Source organism: Copadichromis virginalis, linkage group LG7 (genome assembly GCF_057382275.1).
Source record: "Copadichromis virginalis isolate Kocher_CV1m ecotype Utaka linkage group LG7, C_Virginalis_male_GT1.1, whole genome shotgun sequence".
NCBI classification, from domain to species: Eukaryota; Metazoa; Chordata; class Actinopteri; order Cichliformes; family Cichlidae; genus Copadichromis; species Copadichromis virginalis.
This window is the reverse complement of record NC_140624.1, coordinates 39,569,027-39,584,597: the sequence shown is the minus strand read 5'-3', so window position 1 is coordinate 39,584,597 and position 15,571 is coordinate 39,569,027. Positions and strand designations below refer to the sequence as shown.

The window sequence follows — 15,571 nt, the reverse complement described above, 5'->3', positions numbered from 1 at the left end:
TATGCACTGCCAGTGCAGTAAAAGCATACCTAGAATTAAAATAAATAAATAAATCACTCAGTCATGGATTGCCCTTCCCAGAGCCCAGGAATCTGTATTATTGAAGCAGCCAACATCCAAAGAAGAGCTTTGAATGTCCTTCATGATGCCTGGAGAACTATTCCTGAAGACTATAGAAAGATTAAAAGAAAGCTACAGTATTACATACACATAATAAGGAATTTAAAATTTTGAGTATTTGTATATATCTTAGCTGGATACACTTAATAAATAGCAACTTTGTGTTTGGATTTACTGGGGAACAAAGGTCACATGCATCACTCTTTATTAAAAGTATTTTTAACAAATTTTCCTTTTTTAAAATTTTACTCTCACTTGACCAAAAGCGAGCACTTGTACCTGGATAAAGGATATCACTGTGTAAATATTGACATACACTATTTCTCTCAACTTCCTTTTTCTCTGTCTGACCAGCTCCACATCATTAATAATCTCCATATGCAGTGAATTATCACCATTCTCTATCCAGCTAAGCTCCACTTTTATTAACATTAGATGGAGGAGGGTGCGAGGGCAAAAGGGGATCTGCTGGAATTACAAGCATATGTTTATCAGAGAGATTTGTGCTGTAAAGCCACTTTGACATGTGATTCGTTTAGCTTGGAGGTCAGGAAAAAAACTATAAGCAAGCACGCAATTATATCTGAATATGTGTCTGCAAAACACAGGTCAGGATGTGTGGTGTTTTGATCTGTGGGCCGTTAATAATAAATCACAAAAATATTTTTTGAAAGAATTGTGGTGAGTCGTGCTTACTTTAGAGTTTAATTTGAAAAGTATTCACATTGAATATAATTTACTGTAGCTATAATGGAAAAATACCCATTCTGTGAAACAATACAAAATATATACAACAGAGTTTAAAGAAAAACAAAATACAACACAGATCAAATCACTGATTACAGTTTTTAAAATACATATTAGATGGAAAAAAGTGCAGGGAAGAGAGAAGGCTGCAGGTGTTACAGGTGAAATTATAATTTAATAACAACAGAGCAATAGCAAGAGCCAGAGGAAGTGTAAAAAGAAAGAGCTACTGAAAATAAACCAGAATTAAAATCAGAAACAGATCAACACGTTAAAGTTGTGTTTTTGTTGGAAGGACCTTAAGACATGTGGGATTAGCTTATGTTTTCATTTTTTCCACATCTATCATGTGCGCTTCAAACTATTTATGCAAAAAATAAACCCAGAAAGCTAAAAAAACAACAGTTGTTATTCACTATGTGGAGGTAACATGCAAAGAGGATTTGAATAGCGGCCTCTGGCATCCTGTAGAGAGAAGGTCTTTATCGCTGCGTTAATACCTCCCACCATATTAAATCTATCCGAATGCACTGAGCGACCCACTAATGCAATACATCTGTTACTTGTTAGTGTGATGGGACACATATGTTTTTTATTACTCTAATGAGTGATTAAGTGGTTAAGGATAACCCTCTTAACTGATTACAAATATAGAAATTGAAAAAATATAAGTTATAATAACACGACAAAAAGAGATTGATATTGACAAGAGAGAGTGATATTAAACATATGGTACTAAGATAAATTTTTTTCTCTACAAAAATGTAGAACACAAGTTTTTTTTTCTGTTTTGAAAACATAATCCTGTACTGCATTTGAGCTGCAGGGGTCAGCAGTGACCACATAACAAACCCGTTTTAAATCTACGAAGAAGAAAACGTCAACAGGAAGTAGGAGGGTTGCTGCTGATGCTGTTGAAGGTTAGCTGTACTGGCTCTTTACGCTCTCAGTAGGTCAGTTTGTAGCGCTTTTGTACCTTTTCTATAAATGGAAACTTTTATCATTAATTCTCTCATTTGGGAATGAATAATAAAGGTTTTTTAAATTATTGTGTCATGTATATAATTCCGAAAACATTCGAACCATTTTCTGTGTTATCACAATGAGTTTGAAAATAATTCATGCACAAAATACTAAAGCTTATTTATTGTTATTGTGTACATTACATCTCTCCTGATACAGCATGTAAACCCAGTTTTTGAAAGAGTGGTTCAGAAATATTATTTAAAATACTAAATAGCTTTCGAAAAAAACCCTTCCCCCCTTGTGTTTTTGTCTATCTCCCAAGGACCAAACCTGTTTTTGCTTCAGAGTTTTGTCATGAGATGTTTTAATGCGAATTCTATTCAAAGATGTATTAACAGTTGTATGTATGCTTTTATTCGATTCAATTATCATACGGATAGTACACATTAAAGTTGTCAAACAGACAACACATCAGTTTATACACCTTTTCTCAAAAACCAGCCATTACAATGTTTAGTACAATTAGTAAGTGCTGAAAGCTTTAAATATGGAACGACAAATGTGTACGAGCTACAAGTGTGCCAGATATTAAATAAACATACAAAGTGGAGTAATGTTGTACAATACATCAGGCCTGAATGTAAGAGACTGACAGCCTGTTAAGCTACATCTTTAGGTTATGATTTAGTACCTTTACCACACACATAAACCAGGTTTATTATTTTTATCCTAGCACTTTCTTGACAGTTCAGTATTTTTTTCTGTTGTCTGTAGAGATGACTGCAGATGTTAGATAGGTAGCCTTACACGCTCTGTGTGTGTGTGTGTGTGTGTGTGTGTGTGTGTGTGTGTGTGTGTGTGTGGGTGTGTGTGGTTTTAGGTGGGTATTAAGAGCATTAATTGTACCCTTGCACTGATAACTACACGACGCAAATCCAAGTATGTCTAAATAATAGGGACTCATAGCCTGAAATCAAATACCTACAGATCCATAAATCTGCATTCTCGGCAGAAACCCATAACAGAAACTGGTGAGTAATCCTCTCAGTTTGGCCGGTAATCTGACAGATTCTGCCACCACCACTGTGAATTATGATTATAAACATATAATCTCCAAAATAATAAATTGTTATCAAAGAATAAGCTTTTTAAAAAAAAAAAAAAAAACAACTAAAGCTCCATTTACAGTGGACGATGGTCATATGTAGCGGTTTAGAAATCGTAATCAGATACTGCGTTCCAAACAGGTCTTATCTAATGTGTTATCTAAAATGTTAAGAACATCCTGTATTTGTGCTCTTTCAGATTAGTTCACAACAAGTGAAAACACTGTAAAGAGGATTTTGATCATTAGTTTAAGCAACAACAAAAAGGAAATGTCCCAAATTCCCCAGTTCTGACTTTGTAAATACTACGATTTTTGTCTGTAAATCTGAATAAATGCAGATAAATTTAGATTACAGAATATCATTCACCTTATATTACAATTTTTAGTGTTTCCTTACGAAAATAACAGATTAATTTATTAAGAAAATGACTTCTCGTGACATCATTGCCTTTCTTACCTGTGCAGGCCTCCAGGATGGCAGGCAGGCGAGCGCTGAAGGCTGTGCTCATTGACCTGAGTGGAACTCTGCATATAGAAGACACAGCAGTGCCCGGGGCGCAGGATGCCCTTAACAGGTAAATGGCAGGAGGGAAAAAAATCAGACCTAAAATGGTGCATTGAGAGTCAGGATGTTACTCTATGAATGAAAAGAAAGACTGAAAATTATTTTTTTAAATTACTTGAACACTACTCAAAAACCTTTTTCTGTCTTGTGCTTGCTGCATATCTTTATCTTAGATCAGTTCTTTTCCTGTGATAGAGTGCTGTGAATTGTAAACATGGTTTGAATTGCTAGGTGTTTTCTTTTGTGTTTTTGTGCATTATCAGGTTACGGCAGGCGTCTGTAGCTGTCAAGTTTGTGACCAACACAACCAAGGAGAGTAAGAGGATCTTATTTGAAAGGCTGCAACGCCTCAATTTTAACCTCCAGGTGAAATAGCCACACCCTTTCTTATAGCAGAAACTTTTACTGCAGTGCCAAAAGAAATCAAAATGACCTTTAGAAGGGGAACCGCTGTGATCTTGTTTTGTAATGTCTGTTTTTTCCCAAAAGTAAAGTGATGAAAAGAATGTTAGTGCAGAAGTCAAAATTAGGCGAAGAAAAGCAAAACTGGTGATTTACTTAATAAATCAACAAACTGAAAGGACTGTGATGCCATTTTGACCTCGAGAGTGCTGCCTTATGTGATCTTGAAAAATGACCTTTACTGTACAGGAAAATGAGATCTTCACTTCTCTGAGTGCAGCAAGGAGTTTGTTAGAGCAGAAACAACACAGACCCCTGCTGCTGGTGGAAGACAGCGCCCTGGAAGATTTCACTGGTACGAAGTTGAGTGTGTGGTGGTGTGTGTGTGTGAGTGACGGAGAGGTAGACCTGAATTTATGTTGTTTTAATTATCATTTGTTTCAGTAACCAAATAAGATAAACTATTTATGTTTAAGACATTATAGCTTTATAAAAAATTCTAATTGTCTACAAGCATTTTGTTAAAAATGAAGCACAAAGAATTCATAAATCGATATCTCTTTAGCAGTTACTATAAAATTATATAGATGAATAATAATTTATTTAAAAAACCTCCAGTTATATATTTTTTCTTCCTTTTGCAGGGATTGAGACGTCAGAGCCGAATGCTGTCGTCATTGGACTTGCTCCTGATCACTTCAACTACTCCACACTCAACAAGGCTTTCAGGTGTTAAACTTGGTCAAGTTTATCAGCTGACATATATGTCAGCAAAATCTTCAGTGTGTCTGATATTTTTACTCAAAAATATCAGATACTTTGTATTATTTATTTATTTTTGATATACAGTAGTAGCAAAGCAAGCGTTTTATTTGGGCATATTTGTGCAGTTATGTCTTATTTCTTGAAAAATGAGACCATATAATAAACTTGGTGTTTGTGATTTTGTTTTCTAAAATGTCATTGTTTTAAATGTGTATTCCTTTCAAGAATGATTCTGGATGGAGCTCCTCTCATCGCCATCCATAAGGCTCGCTACTACAAACGTAAGGATGGTTTGGCCCTCGGACCCGGGCCTTTCGTGACGGGACTGGAGTATGCCACCGACTGTAAAGCTACTGTAGTTGGAAAGCCTGAAAAGACATTTTTTACACAGGTGTGGAATTTATTTTGATTTTAATTTCCTCATATAATAAGACAATTGTTGATTTTATAACAGACATGTCAGATACTTACTTGACATTATAGCATCTATACAATCTTTTTGTGTTTAGTATTTGATTTTTTTTTATGCTTTTTGGTACTAACAACCATTGAAGCCTCTTCTCATTTCTTCAAATAGGCTCTGTCTGATTTAGGATGTAGCCCCAGTGAAGCTGTCATGATAGGCGATGTAAGTATATTATCATTTTTGACAGAAAGTGAGTTTTTGGCTTTCTCTTGTATACAGTATAACCATTTATTGTAATGTTATTGTTGCTGTTGACAGTTTTAGTACCTCTTACAAGATATACTAATGTTAAAAAATCTTTTTTTTCTTCCTAGTGGTAACATTAAAATAAAATGGTGGTCTTTACACTGAGTGGCCCTGTGATATATATTTCTTCACCAGCCTGTGACTGATTAACACCCTCACAATTTACTAAAAGTAGGTCTGTGCTTTTTTTTTTGTTTGTTTGTTTGTTTTCTCCAACAGGACGCCAGAGATGATGTAGGCGGGGCTCAAAATTCAGGAATGTTGGGTATTCTTGTCAGAACTGGTGAGCTGAGAAACAGTCAGCTTCTCATTTCATCTTCAGCTTTCTCTTCCACTGTGGTGTCTTTATTAGAAGCTACATTTCTAGCTACTTCATCTATCATAATTTTTTTTTCTTGTTGCTAACCATCTTCTCTCCTGTTATGTTTTAGGTAAATACAGAGAAGACGATGAGAATAAAATAAGCCCAGCTCCCCACCTGATATGTGACAGTTTCCCAGATGCTGTTGAACACATCCTGCAGAATCTGCTTTGAGCGCCAAGTAAAAATAACCTTCTGGTTTCATTTGCACAAGTAACACTGCTAATGTTTCAACAGTGGAGAGACTTAAGATATGAAATTATTTTCCTCAGAACATCCTGATAAATTGAAAACAGTCATGCTATAGTAGTTTGACTCAAAGTACCAGTCACCATAACAAAAGTTTCGTTGTATTGGGTTGTATATTTTTTTTCAGAAAATAAAAAAAGAAAACAAATGATTAAACCAGCATTTTTTTTTAAATTGTGCTGTTCTAGTGTCAGACAGATTGGTACTCTCTCTCCCAGTCTGTGTATCTGTCTATCAGGTTTCGTGCTGAGTGTTTGGTGTGTTCAATCACATTCAGGAAATCAGCCGTTGTTACAGTTTCCAGTTGGATGGCGGGCATGTCTGTGTCATCTGTAAAAGAGAATCAAAGTAAGACAGAGAAGATGGCTGTTGTAGGGGTCAATCTTGACTTTCAGAATCAGAGAAACTTTATTAATCCCAGAGAGAAATTGAGTTGTCATAGCAGCAAATATACAACAAACAACAAGCACTCATATAAAATGAGTGTAGAAACAGAGATACTGGTAGATAAATATTAAGATAAATATAGAGATATAAGTATAAATATAAAAGGACAAGTATGTTTGCAAATATGTGTCATGTGTACAAAAGTGACAGGGTGCACTGAGGTGTGATTAATTCTGTTCCACATTTGTGGACCTGACCCAAGTGGATGAATTAAAGAGTCTGATTGCAGCGGGAAGGAACGACCTCCTGTAACTTTCCCTCAGACAGCAAGGCTGAAGGAACCTGTTGCTGAAACTGCTCTTCAGATTGTCCAGTGTGTTATGAAGGGGGTGGGAGTCATTGTCCATGATTGCCAGCAGTCTTGCCAGCATTCTGTCACTGATCACCTCCTCCAGGGTGGCAAGCTTCATGCCAGCAGCAGACTTGGCCTCCCTGATGAATTTCTTCAGTCTGTTTGCATCCTTTGCTTTGATGCCTGCACCCCAGCATGCTACAGCAAAAAAGATGGTGCTCGCAGCAAAAGACTGATAAAACATATAGAGCAGCCTGCTGCATACATCTGAGTCTTCGTAGAAAGTGAAGCCAGCTCAGACCCCTTTTGTAGGAAGCATCCTTGCTGGCAGACCACTCCAGCTTGTGATCCAGTTGAACTCCCAGATACTTATAGGATGTGACTATTTCGACATCAGTCCCACCAATGCAGATCTGTTTCTACCACCAGCTCATTTGTTATAGCTACATTCAGCTGCTGTGTGTGTGTGTGTGTGTGTGTGTGTGTGTGTGTGTGTGGTCCTACCATCCTGATGTGACTCCAGAGCATCAAAGATTTTTCCAACTGGTCTCATGGCAGCTTCCTTACATGCTATCTTATATCTGAGCCAGAGTAGCCCTCCATCTCCTGGAAATAAAACACAGAAGCATGTGAATGAACACATTTCCTTCTAGATAACATATATAATTTCATGAAATCAAATGGTAATTGAAAAATGTGAAGCATAATGATTAAACGCCTTTGTCAATGCTTCGTACTCCAGTACAGTGCATAGCTCAACGCCTCCTGTGCAGCTGAGAGGAGGCAGCCAGTGAGACATCATGGCTTGGCAAGCTGGTGAAGAGGTAAGACTCATCCATCTGAACCAGTAACTCGGTCTTTATCCTGCGACTCCCCTCGCGCTCGCCTCTGAAAGCAATGAACAGAGTTTTTGTGGACAGCAGCAGTGGCACATCTACATTTTACTGCACTTAGTGGTTAAGGTCACCCCATGCTGCTCTCTGGCCCATCACTGACTCAAGCTCATCCAGGAAGATGGTGGATGGAGTGTGGTACCTGGCCAGCTCAAATAGAACCTGCAGACACATGTATTAAATCATTTACACTACATACACGGTCAACATATTGTACAAAAGTCATGTTACTGAAATAAAATGAGTCATTTCTTATCAGTTTTTATGTACTCAAAACGAATATGACAGTCAAAATGCAAAATTGGCTCTAGTTTATCACGGAATGTATGCCATGTAACCACTACGAAAGCTGTGTTGTACATGTAGCATAGCATATATGCGGGGCCCAAGGCTTGTCTTGATCGCCAATCTTGCATCCAAAGTAAAGACGATATGACTTCTTCACTTGAGAAGTGATACTTTCTTCTGGTTGGCAAATGTCATTTCCCCACAAATATAGCAAAAATTGTCCACAGTATTAACACACTTTTGAGGCATTAGTGTTCTGTATTGTAACTAAATGGATAGAATAATGACAGTTTTATGTAACAGTAGCTTAAGCTGTATCCCATGAAGTCTGAAAGATTTCTCAAATTTTCCAACTAGGCTTTGTATAGTACACTGCTGATGTCAGCTTACTTCAGCAGCTGCCTGGCAGTAGTACTGCATTCCTTCAGGAAATAATGGAATAAACTCTGGATGATGTGTACATGATGGTATTATCCAATGTGATGCAATATTACATCATTCTATGCTTATTTAGGATGTTGTTACAGTCCTGCTGGATAAATGTACACAGTGAAACATAGAAAAAAAAACTATATGAAATATCTTCCAAACGAGAGCAAACACAATATTTTCATGCTCATATTTGTGTTCAACACACCAAGACACTACAGATTAGGACCTTTTTAGGTCAGTAACAATTTCAGTGTTGACCAGTGTAATCAGACCTCAAAAAATGAAACACAAAACACAAAGTATAGTATTCAAACATGTTTTTGTAAAATTCTTCCCATAGCTGACAGCCTACCCTGACCAGTTTCTCAGAGTCTCCCCTCCACTTGCTGACAATGCTGGAAGCTGAGATGTTGAAGAAGGTTGTCTTACACTCTGTAGCTACGGCCTTGGCCAGCAACGTCTTACCTGTACCTGCGTGGGTAAGGGAATGTGAAGTTTTCATAGTGAGACCCTGACATTTTTTAATATCCTGCACTTGAGTCCTTACCCGGGGGACCATAGAGCAGTAAACCCTTCCATGGAGACAGGATGCCTGTAAAGAGTTGGGGATACTGAGGAGGAGAGACTGAGTCAAAGAATAAGGGGGAAACATGAACAAAACAGTATAGATACAACTTGAGTAAATCACATCCTAGCTCAGTATGAGAACACATTGTATTTCCATTTTCAGCACACCAATAGCAAACTGAGCTCTGTGCAAAGAAACCTGATAAGTCTGATTTATAGCTGATCAGTGCTGCAAATACCACACACAACAAATTAGTTTAAATTTTAGGTGGCAAACACAGGCTGGCTGAAATGACCAAACTGACCTATAGCTCAGAGAATGAATAATAATGGAAGCAAAAGTTTAGGATTGTGGGAAGGCAGAGAGACGATGTTCAATAAAACAGGCCAGCAGAATATATACAAGGAGATGGACACATCAGTCCTCATCTTCGTCTGTAAATGTCAAGAGGATGCAGACAACCTGATTTGTTGTCATCATATCCATGAGAAAGGTCTGGGCGATGATGACAAAAGTGTGTGCATCTATTTCTGTGTGTGTGCGTGTTTTTATCTATTTGCAGAAGCACAAATTGTGTGATTGTGGCTGTGTATAATAAATTCTACATGGCATGCCACATGTGTCTTCCTATCCATCTCTGTATCTGTGTTACCATAATATCCCAGGTATAGATTTAATGTCACTCTAATAGACTGGCCTGACCCCACTGCCCTCCTTCTCTTTAAGCCCTTTAAAAGAGATGTATTCAGAATCGAAGATGGGCGACCGGAGCTGAAATACCAGCATGCTCGGGTAGCGGCCGCACCTTAATGGGATAAACGACGGCCTCTTTGACTAATCGCTTGGCATCCTCCAGACCGATGATGTCCTCCCATCGCACATTGGGGCTGTGCAAATAGATGTCCTTTGGAAAAGCATACACACACACACACACACAACAGAGAGTGAGTGATGCATGTGGAAGACATAAGCCAGAAATTGGCCCCCACACACATCCTGGTTGCGTAAATAGGTGTCTTTTAGAATGAAACATCGGGTAAGGGAAATGGATAGAGCCTGGGCCTTCATTAATACAAAAGATCAATTCATTCAAAACAAAGCCCTCTGCTGCTCTGTAGTGGACACATTCAGCAAGAGTCATATAAAGGATTTTCATATTTTTACATTATATTCCAAGGAACAAATTAAGATAAAATCAGCTTCTCCCCAGGCAAGTTGAGACGAGACCAAGACCGGGACAAAAAAGACTAACTTTTGTGTGCTTTTAAGGGCTGACATGATGGTACTGACTGGCCCCAAAGTCATCTGACAAAACAGCGATCACCTCCAACAACTGTAAAATATGAAATATGTAACTGGTTTCAGTTATACTTTATATATAGATAAAATTGTAACATCAAACTGAAGATTATAAACTTGAAATTGCATCATGTCCTATTGTAGTAGTACTAGTCAAATTACACTGTATGATATCAACTTCCCTAAAATGGATAAGGCCTGTCAACACAAAGTGATATGCAGATGTTATTTAAAAGTCAATGGTCACATTTATTTAGTCAAACAACACCATTTTAAGTAAAATTCTGTAATCAAACAATATAAAGACATGTGCACACCTCACTGTGTAGACTGGGGAAACGCTCTTTGTTTTTTGACCAAAAGGTGAGTGCATCACAGAGTCATTTATGCTGTCTAGGTACTTGCTTATTTGTGCATCAGTGCTCGAGTCCTGGCTTGTGCTGCGTTGCAACCTAAATGCCTTGTAGCGTGAAAGAAGACGTTGTTTTGGGGGTGGCGCTGAGTCACTATCTGATAATTCTGTGTCTTCTTCTGTTGGTGCTGCAGGTCCGTCTCTGTCTACCTCTGTGATCAAAAGGTCTGGAAAAGGGTGCACACACACACACACACACACACACACACACACACACACACACACACACACACACACACACACACAAAGACAGGATTAGACAGGATGCTTCTAATGATGCTATAAAACCAAAGACAGTGATAATAAGTGGAACAACAAAAACAACAATAACAATAAATTATTATTATTATACAGTCACCTATTAATGACTTTTTAAGGTAATCTCTGAACCTCTTCAGTGCTGGTCCGGTTTCACCATTTTGGACATCTAAATCTACCCAGGTCAGTCCAAACTGGGGGTCAAGCATGGTGGCAAGGAAGTAGATCCGATGGCTAAACGGCTCTTCTGGATCCTTTTCGTCCATGCAAATCTGCCTGAAAATTCCAGAGAACTGTTTCTCTAAGGATCTTTTCAGTGCCCTGACTATAGTTACGGCCTGGGGCATTTGTACTTCCATCTTTATAAGATGATTCTTCAAGTTTCTGTAAGGTCTGTTGCATCAGAAAAAGGCTCAAGCAAAGCACAAAGATCTTTCAGCTGAGCCCACTCTCGGGTTGAAAACACTAAATTCTCTGTATTGCTGCACATTTCAGTGATGGCCCCGTGGTCAAGTGTGATCAGAGCCTTTAACTGTCTGTAGGTGCTATTCCAGCGGGTGTTGTTTCCTGCTGGGATGGACTTATTGGAGCCAAAGTGTGCCTCAAACAAGTCTTTGTGGTTACTACTGCTGTGCAGCAGGTTTGTAAACTTGCTGGCTTTGGCAATGGCTCTAGCTATTGCCTTTACCTCTTTCATCCCATCACTGATTACAAGTTGCAGCGAGTGGGCGAAGCAAGAAAGACGTTCACCCGTTGACCATGGATCAGAACCTTCTGCATCCTCCCACATTGTTTCATCATCGAGGTCACCACTGCTGTCACCTTCAGGGTGCTCTACTTCTGGCATCCTGACTTTAAAGGCCCGCTTCATATTGGATGCATTATCCGTCAGAATGTAGCTTATTTTATGGCCAATGCCATACTCCTCAACTATTCTGTCAAATGCTGAGGCGATTCGTTCGCCGCAGTGCTTCCCTGTGAAACGCCTACTGTCAAGCAAAAATGATTGTAAACTGTAAGAGTCCTTGTTCTTGCAGGCAGCATGAGCAGTAACTCCCAGGAAAGTACGAAGCCTCCGGTCAGACCAGAGGTCTGTTGTTATTGCTACATTTGGCTGGACTTCCAGGGCTTTGATTATGTCACCCTTCAATTTAGTGACAAGGTGAGGTATCAGCTTCTCTGTCAAGGTGGTTCTAGACACAGGAGTGTATTTGCTATCCAAGACATTCAGGAAGTGTCTAAAATGTGGATTCTCAACGATAGACAGGGGGAGAGAGCATCCAACTATAGGGTCCTGGAGGATGGACTGGGTGATGGCCTGTTGCCTGGGTGAATTTGGGGAAAATAAGTGGATGCTTGGAGCAAACAATGATAATTGAGGCTGTGTGGGATTGACCGCTATCACTGATGTTGCAGATCCTGCTTTGTACTCCAAGTACCTACAAAACAGGGAAATAGGAATGTGTAAAACATCGGTTTCTATTCAACCACAAAAACTACTGTATCTTACAAGCACAGTAATTTTAAACCTATCAATGAGGGCAGACCTTTGCATACAAAAGAACCTAATCTAATCCAGTGTGACACATATAGATCATTAGGCACAACTAGTAATAATGAAAATACTGGAGTGTTCAGGGTTGCAAGACCTTAAATAACAAGAACAGAAAAACAGTTGAATGGAATCTACAAAAGACAAAATGTCTGTGCATTAACTTTGCAGGTTGCATTAAGCCTCCTCCTGCCAGTCAGCTATCAGACACAGCTGTATTGACAAGAAATGAACTACTCAATAAAGTCTGAAGTTACACCAATACAAAATAACTGTGTCTAATAATGCTAAAATAGCCCCTACACACTGGACTGGTTTAGTAGGGCAACATAGTAGAAAACACCTAAGAAAGTCATAGTCAAAGGTCCTTAAGTTCGATTTAAGAACCTTAGGACTCAGTTTTGCGATCCGTGCTATCTGGACCAGAGCCATAGACCGCTCTGATCTGGACTTCACTGTCGAGAACGCCGCTGTTAGCCGAGCAATGTTATAGGGACACTCTTGAAACCCTACGGTGGCCCCTAGAGACAAAGCACGTACAAACTCCAAAACACTTACAAATTCCAAATAGCACGCACAAACTCCAAAACACGTACAAAATACAAAACACATGCAAAATACAAAACACGTACAAACTCCAAAACACGTACAAAATCCAAAACACATGCAAAATCCAAAACACTTACAAACTCCAAAACACATGCAAGCTCCAAAACACTTAAAAAATACAAAACACATGCAAAATACAAAACACGTACAAAAAACAAAACACATGCAAGCTCCAAAACACTTACAAACTCCAAAACACATGCAAAATACAAAACACTTACAAACTCCAAAACACATGCAAGCTCCAAAACACTTAAAAAATACAAAACACATGCAAAATACAAAACACGTACAAAATACAAAACACATGCAAGCTCCAAAACACTTACAAAATCCAAAACACATGCAAAATACAAAACACGTCCAAAATACAAAACACATGCAAAATCCAAAACACTTACAAAATCCAAAACACATGCAAAATACAAAACACGTCCAAAATACAAAACACATGCAAAATCCAAAACACTTACAGAATACAAAACACATGCAAGATACAAAACACATGCAAAATCCAAAACACGTGCAAGCTCCAAAACACTTACAAACTACAAAACACATGCAAAATACAAAACACTTACAAACTTCAAAACACATGCAAGCTCCAAAACACTTACAAAATACAAAACACGTACAAAATACAAAACACATGCAAAATACAAAACACGTACAAAATACAAAACACATGCAAAATCCAAAACACTTACAAAATACAAAACACGTACAAAATACAAAACACTTACAAAATACAAAACACTTACAAAATACAAAATACAAAACACATGCAAGATACAAAACACATGCAAAATCCAAAACACGTGCAAGCTCCAAAACACTTACAAACTACAAAACACATGCAAAATCCAAAACACTTACAAAATACAAAACACGTGCAAAATACAAAACACTTACAAAATACAAAACACATGCAAAATACAAAACACTTACAAAATACAAAATACAAAACACATGCAAGATACAAAACACATGCAAAATACAAAACACGTACAAAATCCAAAACACTTACAAAATCCAAAACAGATGCAAAATACAAAACACGTACAAAATCCAAAACACATGCAAAATACAAAACACGTACAAAATACAAAACACGTGCAAAATACAAAACACTTACAAAATACAAAACACATGCAAAATCCAAAACACGTACAAAATACAAAACACATGCAAAATACAAAACACGTACAAAATCCAAAACACTTACAAAATACAAAACACATGCAAAATCCAAAACACATGCAAAATACAAAACACGTACAAAATCCAAAACACATGCAAAATACAAAACACATGCAAAATCCAAAACACGTGCAAAATCCAAAACACATGCAAAATACAAAACACGTGCAAAATCCAAAACACGTACAAAATACAAAACACTTGCAAAATCCAAAACACATGCAAATTCCAAAACACAACGGAAGTGCTCCAGGACGCTAGGGGCAGTGTTGAGCTTTTGTTACCTAGTAACTACACAAGCCAGGAAGTACCAATGACCGGATTTGGGGTCTGCAGCCTTAAAGGCCGCATTTTAAGGCCGATTACGTCACAGTGACACGACGAAGACTGTCCCAATTCAAAGGCTGCTCTACATGCGGCCCTCAAATGCGTCCTTAATTTCCCTGAATTTTAAGGATGGGTCGGTGTAGCCTTCATGGCCCAACATATCCCAGACTTCATAGCTCGGCGGTGGTGTGGATAATTTAAAAAACGGCGGAAGCGGAGCGGACGAAGAGTAAACTTTCAGAAGTAAGTACTGAATATTATGTCACTTATTTATGTGCAAATGTTTTTATAATGAAGAACATTAAAACATTACTGTTGGCAACATGTCGGGAAAGTTATGTGACATTAGCGACGTTTGTACTAACTTGGTTTTAAAGCCTTTACTTCAAAATATTTGCCGTTCAATAGCTGAGCTTAATCTTACAGAGAATGTGATGATTTTATGCATAATTAAAGTCAGTCATGTCAGTCAGCTGACGGTTCACTCGTTAAGCTGAAAGAAAGATGCTTTAATCACAGGAGTCACACGTGTCCACTGTACCATCTGGGAATTCTTCTTGTTTAGCACTCGTAATAACACAAACACTAAATCCTCCTTCTCGTGTGCTGTTTTGTAGCAGTGTATACACCTGAGACTGTCACCTGTCTGTCTGTCCTGCACTCTCTCTTTTTTTCTTTCTCTCTGATTGTGGAATAAAAGTATGAACATGTGTTTATAAGTTACACTTGTGTTTGAATCCTGCAGCTTATCACACATTTGATTTCTATGTGTGACAACTGCAAGTGTCCAGAGTGAGGACAGACTGAGGGACCCACTGCTACACATCATCTGTGAGGCTTTGCACCCCTGATGATCCACCAGGACAAACTCAGCAGTATGTGAGGAAGAGGAGGAGGAAGAGCCAGCAGCAGCTGACAGATGGAGAGAATAGACAGACTGTTCCCTGTTTGTGAAGGACTGCTAAGAAAGTTTAACATAACTAATTGTCTGTCCTGAAT

General features: G+C 38.3%; 2 protein-coding genes across 3 annotated transcripts; one reads left to right on the top strand and one right to left on the bottom strand.

Annotated features, from left to right (window-relative positions):
- The first annotated feature begins 1,730 nt into the window (after positions 1 to 1,730).
- On the top strand, positions 1,731 to 6,118 carry hdhd2 (haloacid dehalogenase-like hydrolase domain containing 2). 2 transcript variants are annotated; one of them, XM_085463336.1, is made up of 9 exons: positions 1,731 to 1,787; positions 3,407 to 3,516; positions 3,770 to 3,872; positions 4,158 to 4,263; positions 4,553 to 4,637; positions 4,899 to 5,064; positions 5,251 to 5,301; positions 5,605 to 5,668; positions 5,817 to 6,118. In XM_085463336.1, the coding sequence occupies exons 1-9, from the start codon at positions 1,776 to 1,778 to the stop codon at positions 5,918 to 5,920; spliced, it is 801 nt and encodes a 266-aa protein (XP_085319462.1). In that variant the 5' UTR covers positions 1,731 to 1,775; the 3' UTR covers positions 5,921 to 6,118. The 2 variants fall into 2 exon arrangements, with proteins under 2 accessions (XP_085319462.1, XP_085319463.1); XM_085463337.1 differs by having other exon boundaries at positions 1,746 to 1,820.
- Positions 6,119 to 6,198: 80 nt separating this feature from the next.
- LOC146705603 (katanin p60 ATPase-containing subunit A-like 2) lies at positions 6,199 to 10,045 on the bottom strand. Its single transcript, XM_085463338.1, has 6 exons — positions 9,721 to 10,045; positions 8,895 to 8,958; positions 8,700 to 8,818; positions 7,472 to 7,789; positions 7,239 to 7,340; positions 6,199 to 6,325 (listed from the first exon to the last, which is right to left on the bottom strand). The coding sequence occupies exons 1-4, from the start codon at positions 9,946 to 9,948 to the stop codon at positions 7,685 to 7,687; spliced, it is 516 nt and encodes a 171-aa protein (XP_085319464.1). The 5' UTR covers positions 9,949 to 10,045; the 3' UTR covers positions 6,199 to 6,325; positions 7,239 to 7,340; positions 7,472 to 7,684.
- Between the last annotated feature and the right edge of the window lie 5,526 nt (positions 10,046 to 15,571).